The following is a 20,167-nucleotide window of genomic DNA, read 5'->3' as shown; positions in this document are numbered from 1 at the left end:
CCATGGGGAGGTGGGCTGGCCCGATGCAGCAGTGTGTCACACTGCATGTGGGCACAGGGGCAGGGCTACCCTCCCACCTTGTTGAGGAGGACCTGAAATTCATTCACTGCTCTCCCTCCTGCCCCCGTGGAATGGTTTTCTATGTATGTGAATCTGAGCCCTGGTGGGTGGGGCTGCTGTGGCTTCTTCTGGAAAGTGGCAGCTTGTCCTGTATCTCTTGAAGGTCAGGAATATCAGAAAAGTCCTGAGGAAAATCGACAAACCCTTTGGCCTCTACCCCAACTTCCTCAGCCCGGTGAGCGGGAACTGGGTGCAACGTGAGTATCTACAGTACTGCCTCTTGTCTGTCCCCTGGGTTCCCATTCAAGCTTCCTGGGTCTGGGCATCTATACCCAGCCAGGCATTGGCACCTGCTCCTGGACAGTCCCTGCCTCCCAGGCATTGGGGGAGACCTCTTCATTGTCTCTGGTGCTGTTGTGGTGAGTGTGACGACGTCTGTTACCATAGCCCTGCCTGTGCTGCCCTTCACACACCCCTAGCCTTCAGCCTCCCCTGTTCTCCCCCAAACTCAAAAGGCTGTCGGTCCCACATAAGTTGACTGCTCTGGAAGTGGCTTGAGGCCCTTCCCCCTCCTCCAGCCTCTTTCATAAGCTCTCATTTTTAAAAGGTTTTTAAACAGGGCCTGACCATACAGGAGGGAACACTCCTTAATCATCACTGTATCTTAAACCTCCAAGAACTACCCCCGCCTAGTCAGGGCCCTGTTATGACACTACTTGGTCACCTATGGAGTGCCTTGCCCAGTCCTGCCTCACCACTGACAGCAGGGCTGAGGGAGCACTTTGGTAGAGTTCAGAGCGGCTCCCAAGTCCCTGCTGGGCACCCTGCTGAAGCTGGCTCTGGATACCCACTGGGCCTCTGCCTCCATGTAGATCCAGAGCACAAGAGAGAATTCTCTCTTTGTGGGATCCCCATGAAGAGCCCACAGTCTGGGGGAGGAGGGCTACAGGGGCTGCAGGCCCATAATCAGTGCCTCTACCAACACTCGGAACAGCCAGTTGCCATGGCTGTGTGGATCGCTGCCCCCGCAGAGGGGCACTGGCCACTGCTGATTTCACCAGATAAATCCATGTGGCTGTGAGCAGGGACAAAACCTAACCTAGACCCAGGGTGGCGAGAGGGGACAAGCCAAGCCAGGATCAGCACAGCACCCAGTGAAGGCTGAGCCCGCATGTTTAGAGTGGCAGCGATAAGAGAGAAGAGACCGCAATGAGTCAGGAGGCAGGAGAGGCTAAGGTCTTCGGCTACCAAGCCTCTGGCTCCCCACTTCCAGAGCAGTGGGGAGCTGTCAGGACTCTAAGGCTGACCCAGTTTAATGTCTAGCCTCCCCTCGTCTCCTGCAGACCTGCCCAGTATTGAAATTCCAGACTAGGATTCACAAATGAGAAGGAGCACCAGAGCCCAAGGGCTCCTTCCTGTGTGCTTGTCTCTCCTCCCTACATCCTTACCCAGGTGGCACTTGTTCCCCTGTTGTTTGGCACTCTCTCCCCACTTGTCCTGCCTTTGTGCATCTTTGTTATCACCCTCCGTGCAGACAGTGAGGGCTCCTCACTTCATGTGGTGGCCGTGGACAAGCTATGCAGGTTCCCACTGTTTTTCCACCCACGAAAGGAGCCAATGGTGCTGCTTGAAGAGCTTCATGGAAGACTGAGTAATAATCAGTAATCAGCTCCTGGCTATGGCTGCTACCCGATTCATGGCAGCTGTGGACATACTCTATACCCCCCCACCTCTTTCTCACTTCCCCTCCTTTCCAGAAGAGTTGAGAACACCACTCATCCCCACTTTGGGCTACCCATGCCCCTTCCTCTCTGTGTCCTTTAAGTCTGTACAATGCTTTTATGCTTCCCCTTGCTCCCTGAGTCACCCTGGCAGCAATGCTGGGGCAAGGGAGGGCCTTCAAGCCTACCTCATCCTGAGCCCCTTTGTTCAGATTTACTCAATTGAAACTCACTCATTCCAAAGGGTCTATGATGAGTTGGTATTTACTCCTCCTTAGTCTGTCCTTTACTGAAGCAGCCCCATATTTAGTTAATTACTGTGTTTGTCACTAGACAATAAAGTCTTGAACTTCCTTGCCACCAGATTATCTTTCTGAAGAAGCACAGCTCATTTACAGCTAATAAATAACCAGGGCCTGGGTCAGCCTGCTAAGGACCATGAGCCCATGCATTTGGGCACATCACAGACTGTGTGTCTTCTTGGCCCCTACTTGGGGTTCAGTGGCAGCTGATTAGATGCCAGTTCCCCCCATGCCCAGCCCTGGGCCACTGAGCCACGCCTGCTGTCGGTCCCGCACAGCCAGAGGCAGATGAAATAACACTCTTGTCCTCTTCCTTCATAGACCACGTCTCGGTTGGAGGACTTGGGGACAGTTTTTATGAATATTTGATCAAATCCTGGCTGATGTCTGCCAAGACAGATATGGAAGCTAAAAATATGTACTACGAAGCCTTGGAGGTAAGATGAGTGCTGGGCTTTTCATGGGCGGGTGGACATTAGCCACCGGCTCTCACACAGGCCCCCCGGGAGCTGGAGGCAGGTGCCAGATGGCAGCAGCTTACTTAGCCCTCTCTGGGGTGGGCTGGGGAGGAATGACAAGGAGACCCACCCCCGCTACATCCCTAGCTGCACTTTGCACCGTGTCCTCATGAGTTAAGGGAGTTAGAGTCATTTGTCCAAGGTCTCATAACAAGTGACAGTCTGTCTGATTCAGAAAACACAGTTCAGACTCTTCCCTATAATGTGTAAGCTTCAATTAATGTCCCAGAACCAGCATGCTGCCAGGCTGTAGACTGGGGTGCCCCACAGCCACCTTCCTGCCAAAACTAGAGGTGACATATTAGCAGCCACACTGGCCAGCTGGGTGTGTGGAGCACTTCTTCTCCCTATGTGGATGGAAGCCACAGCCTGCAGAAGGGAAGGCACTTGCCCAAGGCCACACAGCACAGACCTGGAAAAGCTGGTTCCACTGTTGGCTGTCCACAAGCCTGGAATGTACACCTAGAGTGTGGTGTAGAGATGGTAAGCCAAAATGATTCCCCTACAAAGAAAAGAAGACTTTAGGACAGAGCGGGGAGTCAGCCTGAACTATTGGGCTGAGGGTTAGGGAATCCATCAAAATCCTTTAAGCTCAATTAATGGGCAGGTTCTGAACCCATTTTTCCATCAAGTTACTTGCCATCATCTTGGTCTAACCTACCACCTCATTTCCTCTAAACTAGGCTCCTTGCTTCCCTCCTTTCCTGTCTCTAAGTCAGTTCTCTACATAGCAGCCAGAGAGCTGAAAATGTATGCCCTCTCCTTACCATCTTCCCTTAGTACCTCTAATACTCCAGGCCCATTTCCTTTGCCCACTGGGTTCTGGCCACTTGGAGCCCTGCCGATTATCATGACCTCCTTATCCTTTCTTCTCTGATTCCCCAGACACAACAGAGATACCTCAGGACTCTTGCACTTGCTGTCTTCCTTACACAAACTATCATTCAAATAGCTACATTTCAATGTACTGGCCAAATTCTTCAGAAATTTCTGCCTTCTCTGAACATGCCTAAGCTTGTCTTCTTTACCTGTAACAATATCTGACGTTACCATGTGCTTATATTTACTTACTTGATCATCTGTTTTTCCCCAGATAAAATGTAAGTTATCTAAAATCTCCTTGTTTACTTTGTGTGCCAATCTTTTGAAACAGACTGGCACATAGTAGGCCCAAAGAAACTATTATATAAACAAAGGAATGCACAAGTGCTAAATGGATGGATAAAGGAAGAATATGTGAAGAGAAAGGATAGACGGATAGATAGATAGATAGATAGATAGATAGATAGATAGATAGATAGTTGAAGGGGTGAATGGGTGGATGTTTTGAGGGGATATGTGGACAGGTAGATGATGTGAACAGGTAAATGGGATGCTTGGCTGGCTAGTAGAGGGATGGATATGAACAGCTGATTAGATGGATGGATATAAGAGTAGATGGATGATGGATAGATATATAAGTAGATGGATCGATGTGGGGTGGATGGTAGATGCATGTGTGGATGTGACTAGATAGGTGGATAGATGGATGATGCCTGGATTTGTGGAAGGATGCGTGGATATATGAGTAGGTGGGTAAATGGGCATGTGATGGATGCGTAGGTACATGAATAGATATCTGGATGATGCCTGGAAGGGTGGAAGGATGGATAGATTGTGGATAGATGGATATATATATAAGTAGGTAAATGGATTAATGGATGATGCCTGTATGCATGGAAAGATGGATGCATGGATGGATGGACAGATGGATGGATGGATGAATGTGAACAATTAGGCACATGGATGGAAGCCTGTGTATGTGGGTGATCTCTAAGTGCACTTTGGTGGCATGAATCTGGCAGGCATGATGGTGCTTGAAGAATCACTGAATCAAACTTCCAGAGCTGTGAACTGTGGCTCAGAACTGAGCTTTCCCTGCTTCATTCCCAGTGCAAGGCCCAGCTCAGTCTGTCTCACCCCTGTCTGCCACTGGCTTTGGCTGAGCTCAGACCATGGCCAGCATCCCCTGTTGGAGGATTAGCCCCAGCTCTTTCCCGTGCTTTTTGCTGAGAAAATATGCAGTTAACAAGTGACACTGATATTTCTCCCCTCAGGCACCCTGTAGTTGAGGCTTCAAGGGAAGAAATGGCCATGAATTATTTAGCAGACTGAACAGGGAAGAGCTAGGCTGGGATCCCAGTAAAGAGCCTGGAGCCTCTTTGACCCTGGGTAAAGGCTAGGCCTCGGGCAAGTCTGAGGCTTTGAAGAATATTCTGGTGGTTCTCAACATTGTCAGCATATTAAAACCGCCTGGAATACTGTCAAATCCCATGTCCTAGATGTACTTCTTGACCAGTTACACCAGGTGGGTCCAGTGACAGTCTTTTAAATCGCCCTGGGGACTCTAGTGTGCAGCCATAGACCAAAAACAGCAGGCTGGACTGGTGTGCACTGCTAGACCAGTGTGGGAGGTTCAGACAGGGGCAGCCAGCTGGGGTACCCCTGAATGTCAGAGGGAGAGGGCATCAAAGCCAGGGGCAGTTCTGGCCATGCAGCCTCCTCCAAGTACATACACTTATCTTCCGTTTCTTATTTAGCTCCATCTCTCAGACAATGAAACAGGCTCAGAAAGGCCTGGGTCACACAGTTGCAACCGCTGTGTTCCAACACAGGTCTGCCTGAGCCCAAACTCAGTGCTGGCAGCCTGCTCTCCCTCCAGGAGGGGCTCAGGTGGGCTTCAAGGAAGCAATGGAAGCAGCAGGTAGGGCCACATGCTGACCTGAGTCTTCGAACATTCTCTCCTTCAGTCCTCTTGGCCATCTCAGGAATCTAAATTCTCATTTAGATAGGAATAAAGTGAGTGTTCAAAAAAGAGACATGCCCTGCCCAAAGCCTCCTGGTTCTCAAGCTGCAGAGTCCAGACCAGAACCGGGCTTCCTGCTCAGCACTTCACACTGCCGCACTGTAATTTAAACCTTTCCTGTTACTGCCTGTTTTGCTCAGGGCTTTAGAAAGCCCTGGGTTGGTTTTTTTTTATCATCACATCTGCTCATCTTGATTATGTCTTCAAAGAGACACAAGTCTACAATTTCCTCTTTACTTAGCTTGGAACTGACCCCAGATGGAAATAACCTTCAGGAGTTGGTCTAGAAAGTGCAGTTCCAGTCCTAGTACATGGCATCCTGGCTGCTACCCCAGATGTCTGGTGTCACATCCCAATCAGTGGCAATGGGCTTCTCAATCCTGGGTTGCCCTAATACCCCTCCTCCCCTGCACTGATGCTGAGCCAAGCAGGACAGCTGCCAGGACTGTGCTGTGCCCAGGAGCCAGGGCCCGGCCCAGAGCAGCCCAGCTCGGCAGCTGGTGGCCCCCAGGCCTCCTCGGCATGACCTCCGTGTGGAGCAGGTGCCTGGCATGTCACATCAGCCTTTCCCCATCTGCCACTCAGCAAGGCCCACCCCCTGATCCTGACCAGAAAGAGAAAGAAAGAAATGGTCCGGGAGTCACACCTGTCTGAGCATCTTCCGCCAGGCCTCATCTGGAGTCTGCTGCCTGTGCTGCTGGGTCTCATGGCACTGAGTCAGTCCCGGGGGACACAACAGGGCAGGGAAACCTGATTCAAATGAGCTCAGCACTGGGTGCCAAAAGCGAGACTAAGAGAGAGGCTTTTCCAAGGATGGCATTCTGGAGATGGCCTCAAGGTCAAGTCATTCCCCGCTGGCTGGGACTCAGCATGCTTCCCAAGGAGATGAAAATTCTCTGACCTCACTCTGCAAAGCAGGGCTCTCCCATTTTTTTTTTTTTTCAATAATGGGGCTTGAACTCTGGGCCTGGACACTGTCTCTCAGCTCCAGGCGAGCACTCTATCACTTGAGCGACATTGCCACTTCCAGTTTTCTGGTGGCTAATTGAGATAAGAGTCTCCCAGACTTTCCTGCTCAGGCTGGCTCTGAACCATGATCCTCACATCTCAGCCTCCTGAGTAGCTAAGATTTACAGGCATGAGCCACTGACGCCGGGCTTCTCCCACATTTTTATCTCATCTTTCAGTGTGTTTCACTCAAAATGCCAGTTAGATGGCAATTTCCACATGTGTTGAGTGTTGTCAGGTCTCCACTCTCATCGGGGGTTCCCCAGCCCAGGGCCAGACCCTTCACTGTGCACCTGTGTCCTCCCCAGCTCCTAGCATAACGCTCAGCAGCTCAGGGACTATCAAAAGAGGGCGGGTGGGGCATGATGAGGAAGGGCAGAGTACAGACTAAGAGGTCTTCCAGTAGCCAGCATCTGCTAGAAATGTCAGCTGTGCAGCATCACTTAATTAGTTCCCACAGTACTACAAAGTAGTAAATATTCTCACCCTTATCTGATACACAAGGAAATGAAGATACAGAGAGGGTCTTTTGCCTAACCAGTACCACACAGTGGTGGAGGAGAGATTTGAAAGTATGGAATCTGAGCTCAGCAGCTAACCTGCAGCATCAGCTTATACTTTGGAATCACAGAAGGCCTACCAGGCACTTGTCGGGGTCCTGAGCAGGGGCATGATGCAATCTCAGAGTAGAGTAGAAGCAAAGAGGAAAAGCAGGACCCCAACAACAGTCTCACAGGTCCCCAGCCCTGACCAGGACACACTGGCCCATGGTATCTGGCTCAGCAGTCATGAGCAGCTCCTCCATCACCTTGGTCTCAAGGCTCCTTAAACTAACAGCGGGGAGTAGAAGCCTAATGCCTGCACACCCCAGCACCTTGAGTCTTCCCTCAGGAGCCCTTCCCACTAAAAGGAACTGAGGCGTGGGGCCCTGACGGTCTTGGTGCCATGGTGGCTGGGTGACCTGTGACAAACTACTCCACCCTTGGTTTCTAGAGGGCACTAGAGGGCACTCGCATGGCTTACACCAGGTGGCCTGTGAGAAAGCACTGTAGAGAGCAGGCCCTGATGCATGGACTTGTTTCCCAGTAGATACACAGTCACAGAGGTGCTGACTATAGTCCCAGAGGCTCTCTGAGCTTCCCCAAGCAATCCTTAGGCAAAGCCAGCTTTACTTTAAAACCTCCTACCTCAGAGATGGTGGAGAAGGGCAATTAGCTTAAAAGGTATTTTGAGTGTGCTTTAAAACATAGATGATTTAAAATTTAAAGGGCTGTGTAAGGCTGGACACGAGTGGCCTAAGTACTCAGGAGGCTGAGATCCGAACATCATAGGTTTGAAGCTAGCCAGGGCAGGAAAACCCCTGTGAGACTCTTGTCTTTACTAAACCACCCAAAAACTAATAGTGGCACGGTGGCTGAAGTGGTAGAGCTCTATCCTTGAGCACAAAGAGGCTCAGGGACAGCACCCAGGCCTTGAGTTCAAGCCCCACAACTGACCAAAATAAATAATAAAAAGATATGTAAGAGACTCAGACATACCCCTCAGGAGCAAATCGGACATGCCCCCGGAGCTGCCTGACATCCCAGCTCTCAGCAGACTCAGACCTTGGCAAACAGAGGTCAAGAACTGCCAGGCACCAGTGCTCACGCCTATAATCAGCTACTCAGGAGGCTGAGATCTGAGGATCCTGGTTCAAAGCCAGCCCAGGCAGTAAAATCCATGAGACTCTTATCTCCAAAATAAACACCAGAAAACTGGAAGTGGCGCTGTGGTTCAAATGGTAGAGTACTAGCCTTGAAGCCCCAAACAACAACAAAAACAGAGGTCAAGGAGTCTATTGGTGGGGGACAGAGGGTTCTGTAAGTTGTCCTGCTGCTGTCTTCAAAGTGTTCATTTCTGGGCTGGGAAGGTGTCTCAGTGGTAGAGTGCTTGTCTTGCATGCATGAGGCTCTGGGCTCAATTCCTCAGCACCACATAAGCAGAAAAAGCCGGAAGTGGTGCTGCGGCTCAAGTGGTAGAGCACTAGCCTTCAGCTGAAGAGCTGAGGGACAGTGCCCAGGCCCAGAGTTTAGGCCCCACGACCAACAAAAAATAAAGTGTTCATTTCCTTCTCTCCCTTCTCTGTATCTCACTTCTGTCCTTACCTATACCCTCACCTTGCTCCCAGGCAATAGAGACCTACTTGCTGAATGTCTCTCCTGGGGGGCTGACCTACATTGCTGAGTGGAGAGGGGGGATTCTGGACCACAAGATGGGGCACCTGGCCTGTTTCTCAGGGGGCATGATCTCCCTCGGCGCAGAGGACGCCAAGGAAGAAAAGAGAGCCTACTACCAGGAGCTCGCAGCCCAGATCACCAGGACATGCCACGAGTCATACGCTCGCTCAGGTAACCCTGCAAGTGAAAGGGGCAACCGTCAAGACTGAGGCTAGACACCAGGAAAATTTGGAAAGAGCAGCCGAACGACAGCATATGAAGGGAGCATGAGGCCTTAGCCTCCCAGTCTCTCCCAGGGAGCTGGGTAGAATCTAATGAACTGTGCTGTCTGGACTCTTGATTGTACCCGAGTTGACGGGATGAGTGAGGTATATTCAGCACCTGGCCCACACATCATCACTGAGCCTCCAAATCCACATAGGGAAACTGAGGCTTGAGAAGACTTGACCGTGGTCACATGAGAGATAAGAACAGAGAACTTTCAGCCCCAAGGGGCCTGAGCTAGCAAACCCTCTCATCCTGAGTGCTCTGTCCACAAAGTAAAGCTCCCACTGCATCCCCACAGTGTCTCTCCAGTGAGGGTCTCACTGCCTCCTGGTGCCAGACACTCATGTGTGTGCTCACACACACAGAGGCATGTACCACAGACTTGTCAGGTATGGGTCAGAGTCACATGAATATGAGCCCAACACCTAGATTAACACAAGGCAAAACTGAGCCCAGAGAGAGAAGGTGACTTAGGCAGCACACTGCACATGAAAGGCTGAACCAGGTCATCTGAGGTCCATCCCCACCTCCCACATTGCACCCTCACAAAAATCCCCACCCTACGCCTACCTCGTGATCCCAGAAGCCATCACTGCTCAGCAGAAATCCTAGTTTTGGCCTTAACGCTTCCTAGCTCCGTTTTCCCCCACCCCAGTGGCCCTTTTTATCTCAGCTGCTCAAAGAGAACAATCGCACGGGGCTCCCAGGGTCCCGGGAGAAAGCCCCTTGCCAGAGCAGCCAGCATGTGTCTCTGCGCCTGGAGCTGGTGCTCGGAGCTGTTCCCAGGAAGTCAGAATCTCTATGGGTCCTAAAAGCTGCTTATCCATTTTCTTCTTAGCGCTTACTCTGCCAGGACCATAAACAAACAGGGAATCTGAGGAATAATAAAAAGCTTGCTATTTGTCTGGGACAATCAGGCCAGGCCATAAAAGACAGCCGCTTAATCGAGCATATTGTCCCAGCCAGCCTGACTTGCCCACTGCCGGCTGTGTGGCTGCTCCTGCCCTCACCCCATTAGCAACTTGGCAAAACCACTGTTTCCTGATGGGCCAGAGCTGCCACACCATTTGAAAAAGATTAGAGGGGCCAGAGTTGCTGACTCCTCTTCCAGGAAGCCCTTCATGGAAGGAACACGTACAGGAACTGATGCTCAGCTGGTGAGGGAAGGAGAGAGGAAGGAATGAAGGAAGGGAGACAGCACATTCACCCCAAATTTTAGATCTAGAGAATTAGCCCCAGAAGGGAGAGGCAAAGAGATCCAAGATCAAATCTCAGTTCAGCCATGACCTCCTGTGTTGCCTTGGACAAACTACTTCTCTAATCCTAAATTTCCACCTGATAGAGAGAGACAGAGACAGAGACAGAGAGACAGAGAGATCTATTCTTAATGAAAATTAAGGAATAAGAGGTTGGGGCATGGCTGTGGTGGTAGAGTGCCAGCCAGTGAGCAAAAGCATCAGATACCAAGTTTCAAGTCCTGGTTTTAAACTAAAAGAAAAAAGGAAAGGAAAGGAAATTAAGAAATGAGACATGTATGTTAAGCACCCAGCACAACACTGGCAATCATAAATGGCAGATGTGCTCATGGCTATAACCTTGGTCTGACAGAAGGCAAAAAGTTCTAGTTTACATCTTCTAAAGATCTAAAGTCTCAAAAAAAAAAAAATCTAAAGTCTCAAAGCACACAATTAGGGGATGCTTCCCCAGCCTTGGTCTTCCCAGATTGTGAGTCAAAAACTGCAAAATCAAGCTGGGCACTGGTACCTCACACCTGTAATCCTAGCTACTCAGGAAGCTGAGATCTGAGGATCGTGGTTACAAGCCACCCCAGGCAGCAAAATCCATGCAATCCTTATCTCCAATTAAGTTCCAAAAAATGCTATAAGTGGAAGTATGACTCAAGTGGTAGAGTGCCAGCCTTGAGCAAAAAAAGCTCCTGGACAGTGCCCAGGTCTGAGTATACATACACACAAACCTCAAAACTCTAAGGCCTCAAAAGTCTTAGGCCTAAACAGGCTAAAAAGGAATCTATGTGTCTACCCAGCAGCCAACCCCACTCTGGTGCCCACTGAGGGCTTCTAGACCCCCAGATTCCCCCTGGATCAGCTAATCTCAAAACAGATGGTAGTGTCTGACCAAGGCCTCTGTTGACTCTTCCCACAGACACCAAGCTTGGGCCTGAGGCCTTCTGGTTCAACTCTGGGAGAGAAGCAGTGGCCACCCAGCTGAGCGAGAGCTACTACATCCTGCGGCCCGAAGTGGTGGAGAGCTACATGTACCTGTGGCGGCAGACACATGACCCCATCTACAGGGAATGGGGCTGGGAGGTGGTGATGGTGAGTGGTTGGGGTGGCACACGACCCTGAGAAATCACCATGCGGGCAGCAGACACCAAGAGAAAGGCCATCTAGGCTGCCTTCTGGCCAAGGGTCAGAGTTCTGATGGTCAGGCGGCAGATGCAGAGACAGAGTGGGCTGCATGCCCCGTGGCCTTGGGCCCAGGCAGCAGCCTGAATACCACCTGGCTGCTCTACTCCTGGCCCTGGAGCCTGGATGGCTCCTTGGATTGCCTTCCCTGGAACAGGACCAGCTGCCAGGCTAGCAGCGCTCTGTCCTATGGCATAGCCTGCCCCACCCCAAGTCCTAATGCTAGTGTAGATGACTTACCTCCTCCTTGGCTCAGCCTCCCCTCAGCCCCAGCCCCGTACTGAAAATCTCACATCCTCCTTGGGTAGGTGTCAAAGGTCAGCCAAGAGTTCCAGAAGTTTGTTGTTGGTTTTTTTTTTGGTCAGTCGTGGGGCCTGAGTTCTGGGCCTAGGCGCTGTCCCTCAGCTCTTCAGCTCAAGGCTAGCGCTCTACCACTTGAGCCGCAGTGCCAGTTCCAGCTTGTTCTGCTTATGTGGTGTTGAGGAATCGAACCCAGGACCTCATGCATGCAAGGCAAGCACTCTACCACTGAGCCACCTTCCCAGCCCCAGAAATTTTCTTGATAGGTGCTGAGCTTTCTCTGTTACAAACCATGCCTGCTCCCAGGCTGACAAGGCACCACCTCCTATGAAGGCAGGCTGTCCTGGGGGGCCTGTTCCAGCAGTCGGGGCCTAACCATGTCAGAGCCTGGCTCCCTGAGGCCCAAGCTCTTTGCCTGGTCTGTATTTCTGTACAATAGGTAGGGGCCTACGGTACCTCTAGCCTAAGGATCAAGAAGACTCTGCAGACTTCTGAGGGTTCCCCAGATCCAAACCATTCATATCCCAAACCATGCACATCACCAGTGGCTATCCCAGACCTTGTCCACCCCGTGGGCCCTCTGTCAGGCCAGACTGCTTCCCCGAAGAACAGAGAAGTCTCCACTAGGCAGCCGCAGAGCTTAGTGGGGAGGAGGTAGCATGGCACCCATAAAGACCAGGGACCCCAGCGTGTTCGCCATCTCCAGCGGATGACTGGCAGGTGTCTTGGGGACCTTCCCTTCCTGTGCTGAGACCGCTCCCTCCCTCAGGCCTTGGAGAAATACTGCCGGACAGAAGGTGGTTTCTCGGGGATTCAGGATGTGTACAGCAGCAACCCCAACCATGACAACAAGCAGCAGAGCTTCTTCCTGGCAGAGACGCTCAAGTGAGTCGGGGCGCAGCCAGTGTTCTCCTTAGAGGGCATGTGGCTCCTGCTGGGGGTAGGAGGGGTGGGCCAGCATCCCCCGCCCAATGGCCAGGTGTAAAGTCACAGGGCAGGAGTCCAGGAGAAGATGGAGGAGGGCTTAGGGGTTCAGAGGGCTGGACTGTCTCCTCCCTCAGAGAACTAGTCTGGGCTGGAAGCAGTCCTGAGGCTCCATTGTGATGGACAGTTACTGAGATCTTGGGAGCTGTCACCCCTGTACAATGGGGGTAACCATGACAATGATGATGACGCTGGTCACTGCTGCAGCCCCCCTCCCAGACCTCTGCAGTGTTGCTGCTGTACTGCTCTCCCACCTTCTTGGGGTGGTTAGGACCTTTCCTTTCCCTGCTCTTCTTCAGAGTAGCCCCCTGCCCTTTATCCCTGGGGTAGCCACTGTCTTCCACAGACCCTCCACGCTGGGAGCTGCTGTCAGCAGCCCCAGCTTTGCTAGGGTCAGTGGCCTGGCATAACCTGGCAAGGCCCAGAGCAGGGTAGTAAGAAGCTGGGCTGCACAGCTGGGAGCCCCGGACGAGGCTGTCTGGGTTGGAGGTAACAGCGGGGCTGGACAAAGCCAGGATTAAACGGTATCCCTCTGGCGCCCTTGACTGTAAAGCTCAGCACTTGCCCAGTCATCCCCAGGACCAGGCCCCTGAGCAGATGTGGGGTCTCCAGCCTACCAGGCACTGACCACATGGCTTGTCCCTGTCCCGCTGCACACAGATACCTCTATCTTCTGTTCTCGGAAGATGACATGCTGTCGCTGGAGGACTGGGTGTTCAACACCGAGGCGCACCCGCTGCCCGTGAACCACTCGGACAGCTTGGGCAGCTCGGGCCCTGTGCACCGGCACTGACCTGCCACCCACCCCGCCCCGGCACCTCAGGGATGCCTTGCCTTCTCGGGGTTCAGAACTGTTTCCACAGGCCTTGGGAACAGAGGCCCCATCCTGGCCAGACCCTGGGCTGATGTGTCGGACCAGCAACTTCTTTTCCTCTGTGAGGAGACAGGACCTGGAGATGCAGCGAGGCCAGGCAGGGCCCCGGCCCCCGCGTTCCTTTCGACAGAGAATTTCTACAAACTCACTTGCCACTGCAGGGCCAAAGGACCAGAGGGTCACATCGCCACCCCTGTGCTTTGTTTACCTCCTTCCCGATTTGGGGGTTTTGTTTTGCTTTTCCTGTTCCATTATGCTTTATTATAATTACGTAGATTCTAAAATCATTTTGTCTGAAACAATGTCATCCTGATGAAGGAAACCTCAGAGCATTTGCACAGAAAACCTTGGCCCCAGATCTCTATATTTTTAATGCCTTCTGCCCAACATTTACTCTGTGTTCAACCATGTTGCTACCCTATGCTTTCAGGAAGGGGCCCTTTGACTTGGGCCTAAGCGTTACAGATCACTAGTTCTATTTTCATTGTTGTCCTGGGAAATGATGTGAACTAGAATAAAGGAGTTTATTCAATAAGGAATCAGATTGGGCTCATTGCACATCAGTGGCTCCTGGGCAAACCAGCATGCCATCATTGGAAAGAACAACCAGCCAGCAACAGATTGAGGTATAATTTAGTAAGGATTCTAGCTTCTCCTATTTTCCCTTAAATTGGTCCTGACGTTCAGGAAGTGGAAGGCCAATCCTGTTGACGGACTTGGATATTTATACTCAGACCGAGGCTTAGAGAAAGCCCAGAGAGGAGCAGCAACTTACCTACAGTCACACAGCCAGGAAAAGGCCCAGGAGAGCCTCACTCAGTAGATGCCTGTTAAGCATCAGCTATAGTCCAAGTGCTGAGGTCAAGACCAGAGGCAGCACTGAGAGCAAGACAGCCTTCAGCCCTGCTGTCAGCGGAGTCAGGGCAGCCAGGTGCCCCGGAGAACGAAGGTGGCAGCAAGTTGTGGGCAGGGCTGCAGAGGAGGCAGGCCAGGCCGAGCCAGCGATGGCCTCCACCTGCCTTTGAGGTTGAGCAAGGGCCTCTGGGGCAGGGGGCTTTCCAGCCCAGCCTGGGAAGATGAGCAGGAGAGTGGGAAGAGTATCCAGTAGAGGCCCAGACCCCGTTTCCAGCACCACCACAGCTGCCCTGTGAGAGGCCCCAACGCAGAAGCCACGTGCAGAGGAGGAAGCTGGGCCCCTGCACGGTGGTGCCCCTCCCCACGCCTCCCCTCCCTGCCACAGGCTGCCCCTCCACGGAGCTGATGGCAGGGATACCGCAAGCCCTCCCCAGGACTCAGCCACTTCACTTTGGCTCCATTCATAAACTCAAGTGGTTTTTGGAGTGTTGGAGCTGGGCTGGGTGACCTAGCTTTAAATCCCTGCTGTGTGTCCCCTGACAGATCATCTCACCCCTCTGTGCTCCACTTTGCCATCAAGCAGGCAGAGCTCCCACCTCTCGAGGCTTCTGTAAGAGTAAGTGGGTGCTCCCAGCTCCCTGGGGGCGAGGCAGGAAGTGCCAGAGGCTCTGGCACCCACAGGACTGGAGCAGAGCTGTGGTGTGCAGCACTGGCATTCAGCAAGCAAGCCACACACTCACCTCACGGAAGTGAGGCTCCTGCGGCCCATCGTAAAGGTTGAAAAAGCAAAAGGCAAATGGGGAAGACTCACTGCACCAACACGAGAAGACCAGCAGGAAGGAAAACCGTTCATCCTACTCTTTGGAATGAATACTGTTATATTTTCTTCTAGACCTTTTTCTATGAATATATAGAATATATATTTTGCAAACATGGTATCATCCTATGCATACTGTTTTCTTATAATCTGCTTTTGCACTTAACTATATAATGTGAAATTCCTTTCCACGTCAACAAATATACACGTATGTCACCACTGTGCCTGGCTCTGTGTACTGCGTGCACTAGGCGGATCTCATTGCTCGGCCTTTGGGCCTGGGTCCCTGCGGGACCTTAGATACAAATAATAGAAACAAGTTCTGTTATTAGTGAAATTTGTGGAGTCGGGGAGGGAGGACCGCTGGGAATCTCGGGAAAGAACAAACAGCCAGCCCTCAGGGATGAACAGAAAGAGGACCCTGAAAGGGTTACGGAGAGCTTGTTGCCCTTTGCACCTCGGTCCAGTTCTCCTCAACTCCCTGATTCCTGGAGCCCCAGGCTCCTGGCTGTGCCCTGGTCTCCTTCCTCCACCCCCGTCCACCCTACTGCTGGGAGCAACTTGTAAAAATAGTGGTTTTAAAATTCATCCTTCAGGAGGCCCATCCTTGTGGCACTTAACCCCACACGAGAGATAAGAAGAAGAAGGCCTGGCGGCATTCAGGGGCCAATCACCACCAGGCACTCCTGGCAGAGGGGTGGCTGGGAGAGAGCTTTGTAGTGCAGGCCCCAGGCCCAGCCCTCCTGCCCCAGCTGGACACGGCTGGCCTCGGTCCCCCTCACACCTGCTCTCCACAGATGGCTTGCTACTTCCTCAGAGCTGAGACCCACAGAGCCCACACCCCTGGGAGGTGTGACCAGACGGCGGACTTGGTTTGCTCTGGGGCAGTGGGCAGAGCGAGCACCACAGAGCCACAGGGCAGTGCGCAGCTCCCCCAGCCTGCCCTGTGGGGTCTGCCCTTGGAAGTCTGTCTGTCGATGGTGTGGCACACCCGCAAGGCGCTCTGTGGCGAACGCTTGGTCACATGCTGCCAGGAGTGGGGTGGGAGGAGAGGCTATTTCTTACAGCTGAAAATATCTGTTTGACTTCCTATATTTGGAGCTTTATTTTGATCCCACTCAGTCTGTCCCTTAAGTCAGCATCTCAGACTCGAACGTGCACACCAATCACCGGGGACCTTGTTAACATGCAGGTGCGCTGTCGGAGGGGCTGTGTGGAGCCCCAGCTTCTGCCTCTAATGAGTTCCCAGGAGACACTGATGCTAGGGGACCCAGGTCCCCACTTAGAGCACCAAGGCCCTTTGCTTTCCACCCTTTCAGTGTGACCCTGGAACTGTAATCCAGGAGCCCCAGAGTGGAGGAGGGTCAGGCAGCATCCAGAGGAACCTGGGCTGCAAGAGGGGCCTATCCTCATGGGCCTGTCCCTATGGCAACAGTCAGGCGAGCAGAGCTGGCGCCATCCAGGGACCTTTGAGCTTGTCTGTGCTGTCCAGTAGGAGCCACTGGCGGGTACAGAGCACTTGGACTGTGGTAGGTTGGGCTGGGAAGGTGGCTCAGTGGTAGAGTGCTTGCCTTGCATGCGTGAGGCCCTGAGTTCGATTCCTCAGCACCACATAAGCAGAAAAAGCTAGAAGTGGCACTTTGGCTCAAGTGGTAGGGCGCTAGCCTTGAGCTGAAGAGCTGAGGGACAGTGCCCAGGCCCAGAGTTCAGGCCCCATGACCAAAAAAAAAAAAAGAATGTGGTAGGTTGTGGCTGAGGAACTTTTAAATTTTATTTTGTGGTAATTCAATTTGAACAACTATACATAGTTACCAGCTGCCATTTGGATCACACAAGATCGGAACTGAGGAAGTGAATACCCGGCCCAGACCCCACACGCCCCTCACCTGCCCGTATCATTGCAAAAATAATCTTAGCACAAAACACGTTGTGTGGGGCCTCAGGGTGCCTTTGAACACACCTGTTTTGTTCTTTACCTCATTCCCGCCTCTGAGTGCCTCCTGCACCCGCCGCTGCATCTTGTGTGTTGGTTTATCTTACGGTAAATCTGTAGATGGGCACGTTAGATCAGGTGGAAGCTGACCCGGAAGGGACGTGCCACAGCACAGGGCTAGTACAGCCTGTGAATTTAGACAGAGCTGCCCTCCACTCTGCCCTGCCCTTGCCCTGTGCTGCGTGGCCTTGGGTAAGCCCTTAACCTCTCTGAGCTCTGTTTCTCCATTAGGAAAAATAAAAAGTGATGTCTAGAGTTAATGGAACGTCTTCCACCCGTGTAGACACTCAGTATATAATAGCAATGGTAATAATTGTTCCTACGTGAACTTTTTTGTAAATGTGAAGCAAAACTGCTGTCAAAAAATTTCTCCTTTCTTAAAAACAAAATGCTCTGAAACTTGGAAGAAACTGCATCAACCAGGCCCAGGAGACGACCAAACTCTCAAAGCAATAAATCTGAATGTGTTCTGCAATGAGCAGGCATTTTGCAGTTAGTCCTGAGTCCATGGAAATCAGGATGAAGATTTGTTGACTGTGCAGGGCTGCCGTGGCCACAGGGTGCAGGGGCTTGGGGGCGGGGCCCCAGAGGAAGGAACTTGCTGGCGCCTCTGTCCGGGTGATGCCAGAAGTCCAGGTTATTTTTCTTCTTTGCAGAGTCCCTGGAAATCCTTTCTTCTGCTATGAAGCAGGGGAAAATGGCACCCCACTCACCAAGGAGGGAAATGAGGCCAAAGCGGTTTTGGTGTGTGTGTGTGTGTGTGTGTGTGTGTGTGTGTGTGTGTGTGTGTGTGTGTGTGTGTGTGTGTGTGTGTGTGTGTGTGTGTGTGTGTGTGTGTGTGTGTGTGTGTGTGTGTGTGTGTGTGTGTGTGTGTGTGTGTTGATACTGAGACTTGAACCCAGAGCCTCACATTCTTGCTTTGCTTTTTCACTCAAGGCTGGTACTTTATCACTTGAGCCACAACTCCACTTCTGGCTTTTTGGTGGTTAATTGGAGGTAAGAGTCGCATGGACTTTTCTACCCAGGCTGGCTTCAAACTGCAGTCCTCAGGTCTCAGCCTCCTGATGAGCTAGGATTCCAGCCACGAGCCACCGACTCCCAGTCAGGTCAAAGAGGTTTGTTCAGTTAAACAGCTGTTCCCTGCTCCTAGTGGCCTCCACTGGGTCTCCCTCCCCTTCCCCCACGCTTTCATTCCTCACCATCATGTAAATAGCCCAAGTCTGGGTGGCCCTTTACCCATTCATGACTGACTGGTTTGTAATCTGTTGTCCTAACAAAGTAAGTGTCCTCTTTTTTCTGAAGAGTGCTCCTATTGTGGCAGTATAACACCCTGTCTCCTCAAGTGAAATCAACAATGACTGAAGTTACTCTCCCCTCTGCTCTTTCCATCAGACAACTGAGGTGCAGAGCTGACTTGTGCCACAAAGCTGTGTTTCCTGCTACTTGAGAAGAGGGGATAGGAGGCAGAGTGAGTGATAGACTCTTATCTGCAGCTCAAGTGGTAGATTGCTTCCTTAGCAAGCACAAGACCCTGTTTAAACCCTAGTACTTAAAAAAAGTAAGGGGTTGGGAAGGTGGCTCAGTGGTAGAGCACTTGCCTTGCATGCCTGAGGCCCTGGGTTCGATTCCTCACCACCACATAAGAAAAAAGCCAGAAGTGGCACTGTGGCTCAAGTGGTAGAGCGCTAGCCTTGAGCTGAAAAGCTGAGGGACAGCGCCCAGGCCCAGAGTTCAGGCCCCACAACCGGACCCAAAAAAAAAAAAAAAAAAAGTAAATAGGCACCAGAGGCTCACGCCTGTAATCCTAGCTACTCAGGAGGCTGAGATCTGAGGATCACGTTTCCAAGCCAGCCCAGGCAGGAAAGTCTGTTAAGACTCTATCACACATAAACTACTCAACAACAACAACAAAAGGTCAGAAGTGGTGCTGTGGCTCAAGTGGTAGAGCACTAGTCTTGTGCAAAAGAAACTCAGGGACAGTGCCCAGGCCCTGAGTTCAAGCCCCAAAATGGGCACAAAACAGTAACTTCACTGTGAAAACTGAAGCCCAGAGAGAGAGAACTCGACTTTCTTCTCTACTTTTTCTTCTGTTCAGTCTTGCCCAGGGGGCTCCCTGCATGTCTGCTGCCCCTGGGGCCATCTCCTCTCTCACTAAGGTGGCCTTTGCCCCAAGTTTCCAGAGCATCTCAGTAGGAAATGGCCCCAGCAGCCCCCTCCCCTCCGGCAGCTGCCCTCTGCGGAGCCTGGGTGGTCCACACGCCCGGTGGCCTTTCTATCCCCAGGCAGGAGCAAGGGACCAGGAGAGACAGGGTCCAGGGGACAGCTCCTTCTATGGTCTGCCTCTTCTGAGAGCAGAGCTAAGGGACACTTCCATTGCACGGTTCAGGCTCAGCCATGACTGGCTCAGACTTGGGCCCTGCATGGATCCCCTCTTTCTGCAAGCACAAAGCCCACACATTCTAATGGCCAGGTCCCTGTGCAGCTGGCTCTTGGCACCCGGTGCTGAGTGGCATGAACACTCAGTGAACCAAATGGGGTCTGTATGTATACATGTCCACCCTGACCACTCCCTTCTGCTCTCCTCTCTCCCTGACTTCTCCAGCTTGGATTGTGGGGTTCATTACTGCTGCCCAGCCACTGCTATGGAATCCTCTGACCTTTGTCATTTATCCAAAGACATCTCCTGGCACCTGGCCCACAAGGGGCTGAGCCACAAGCTAGGAGGGGGAGAAATGCTGCCCACCCCTTGGAGTTTCCAGGCTTAGTGGCAAGGGGGTGCGGGGCAGGGGGGGGAGACTGTCAGCAAGAAACACAAGCGCATCCCCAGGCTGTGTGTGTGGGGAGAGCGGACAGGGAACAGGTGAGTGCCTAGAGAGGATGCTGGGATGGGCCACGAGGAGCTGACTGCAGCAGGGCAGGCTGGAGAAGGTTTGCACAACGGGCTGCGTCCTGTGGTACCTAGCTAGGAGTGTAATGTTAAC

The 20,167-nt window shown here is 52.2% G+C and overlaps 1 protein-coding gene across 1 annotated transcript in view; it reads left to right on the top strand.

Moving 5' to 3' along the window:
- Positions 1-15,413, top strand: part of Man1c1 (mannosidase alpha class 1C member 1) — a 127,189-nt gene extending 111,776 nt beyond the window's left edge. Inside the window, exons 7-12 of the mRNA XM_070037601.1 lie at positions 224-317; positions 2,405-2,520; positions 8,622-8,841; positions 11,101-11,273; positions 12,433-12,548; positions 13,308-15,413. Coding sequence (XP_069893702.1) covers positions 224-317; positions 2,405-2,520; positions 8,622-8,841; positions 11,101-11,273; positions 12,433-12,548; positions 13,308-13,440 — 852 coding nt within the window. The 3' untranslated portion in view covers positions 13,441-15,413. The remainder of the gene's footprint in view (positions 1-223; positions 318-2,404; positions 2,521-8,621; positions 8,842-11,100; positions 11,274-12,432; positions 12,549-13,307) is intronic.
- The last annotated feature ends 4,754 nt before the right edge of the window (positions 15,414-20,167 follow it).

This window comes from Dipodomys merriami, unplaced genomic scaffold (assembly GCF_024711535.1).
Source record: "Dipodomys merriami isolate MVZ:Mamm:240054 unplaced genomic scaffold, mDipMer1.0.p SCAF_28, whole genome shotgun sequence".
Taxonomy (NCBI): Eukaryota; Metazoa; Chordata; class Mammalia; order Rodentia; family Heteromyidae; genus Dipodomys; species Dipodomys merriami.
This window is presented reverse-complemented; position numbering and strand designations above follow the sequence as displayed.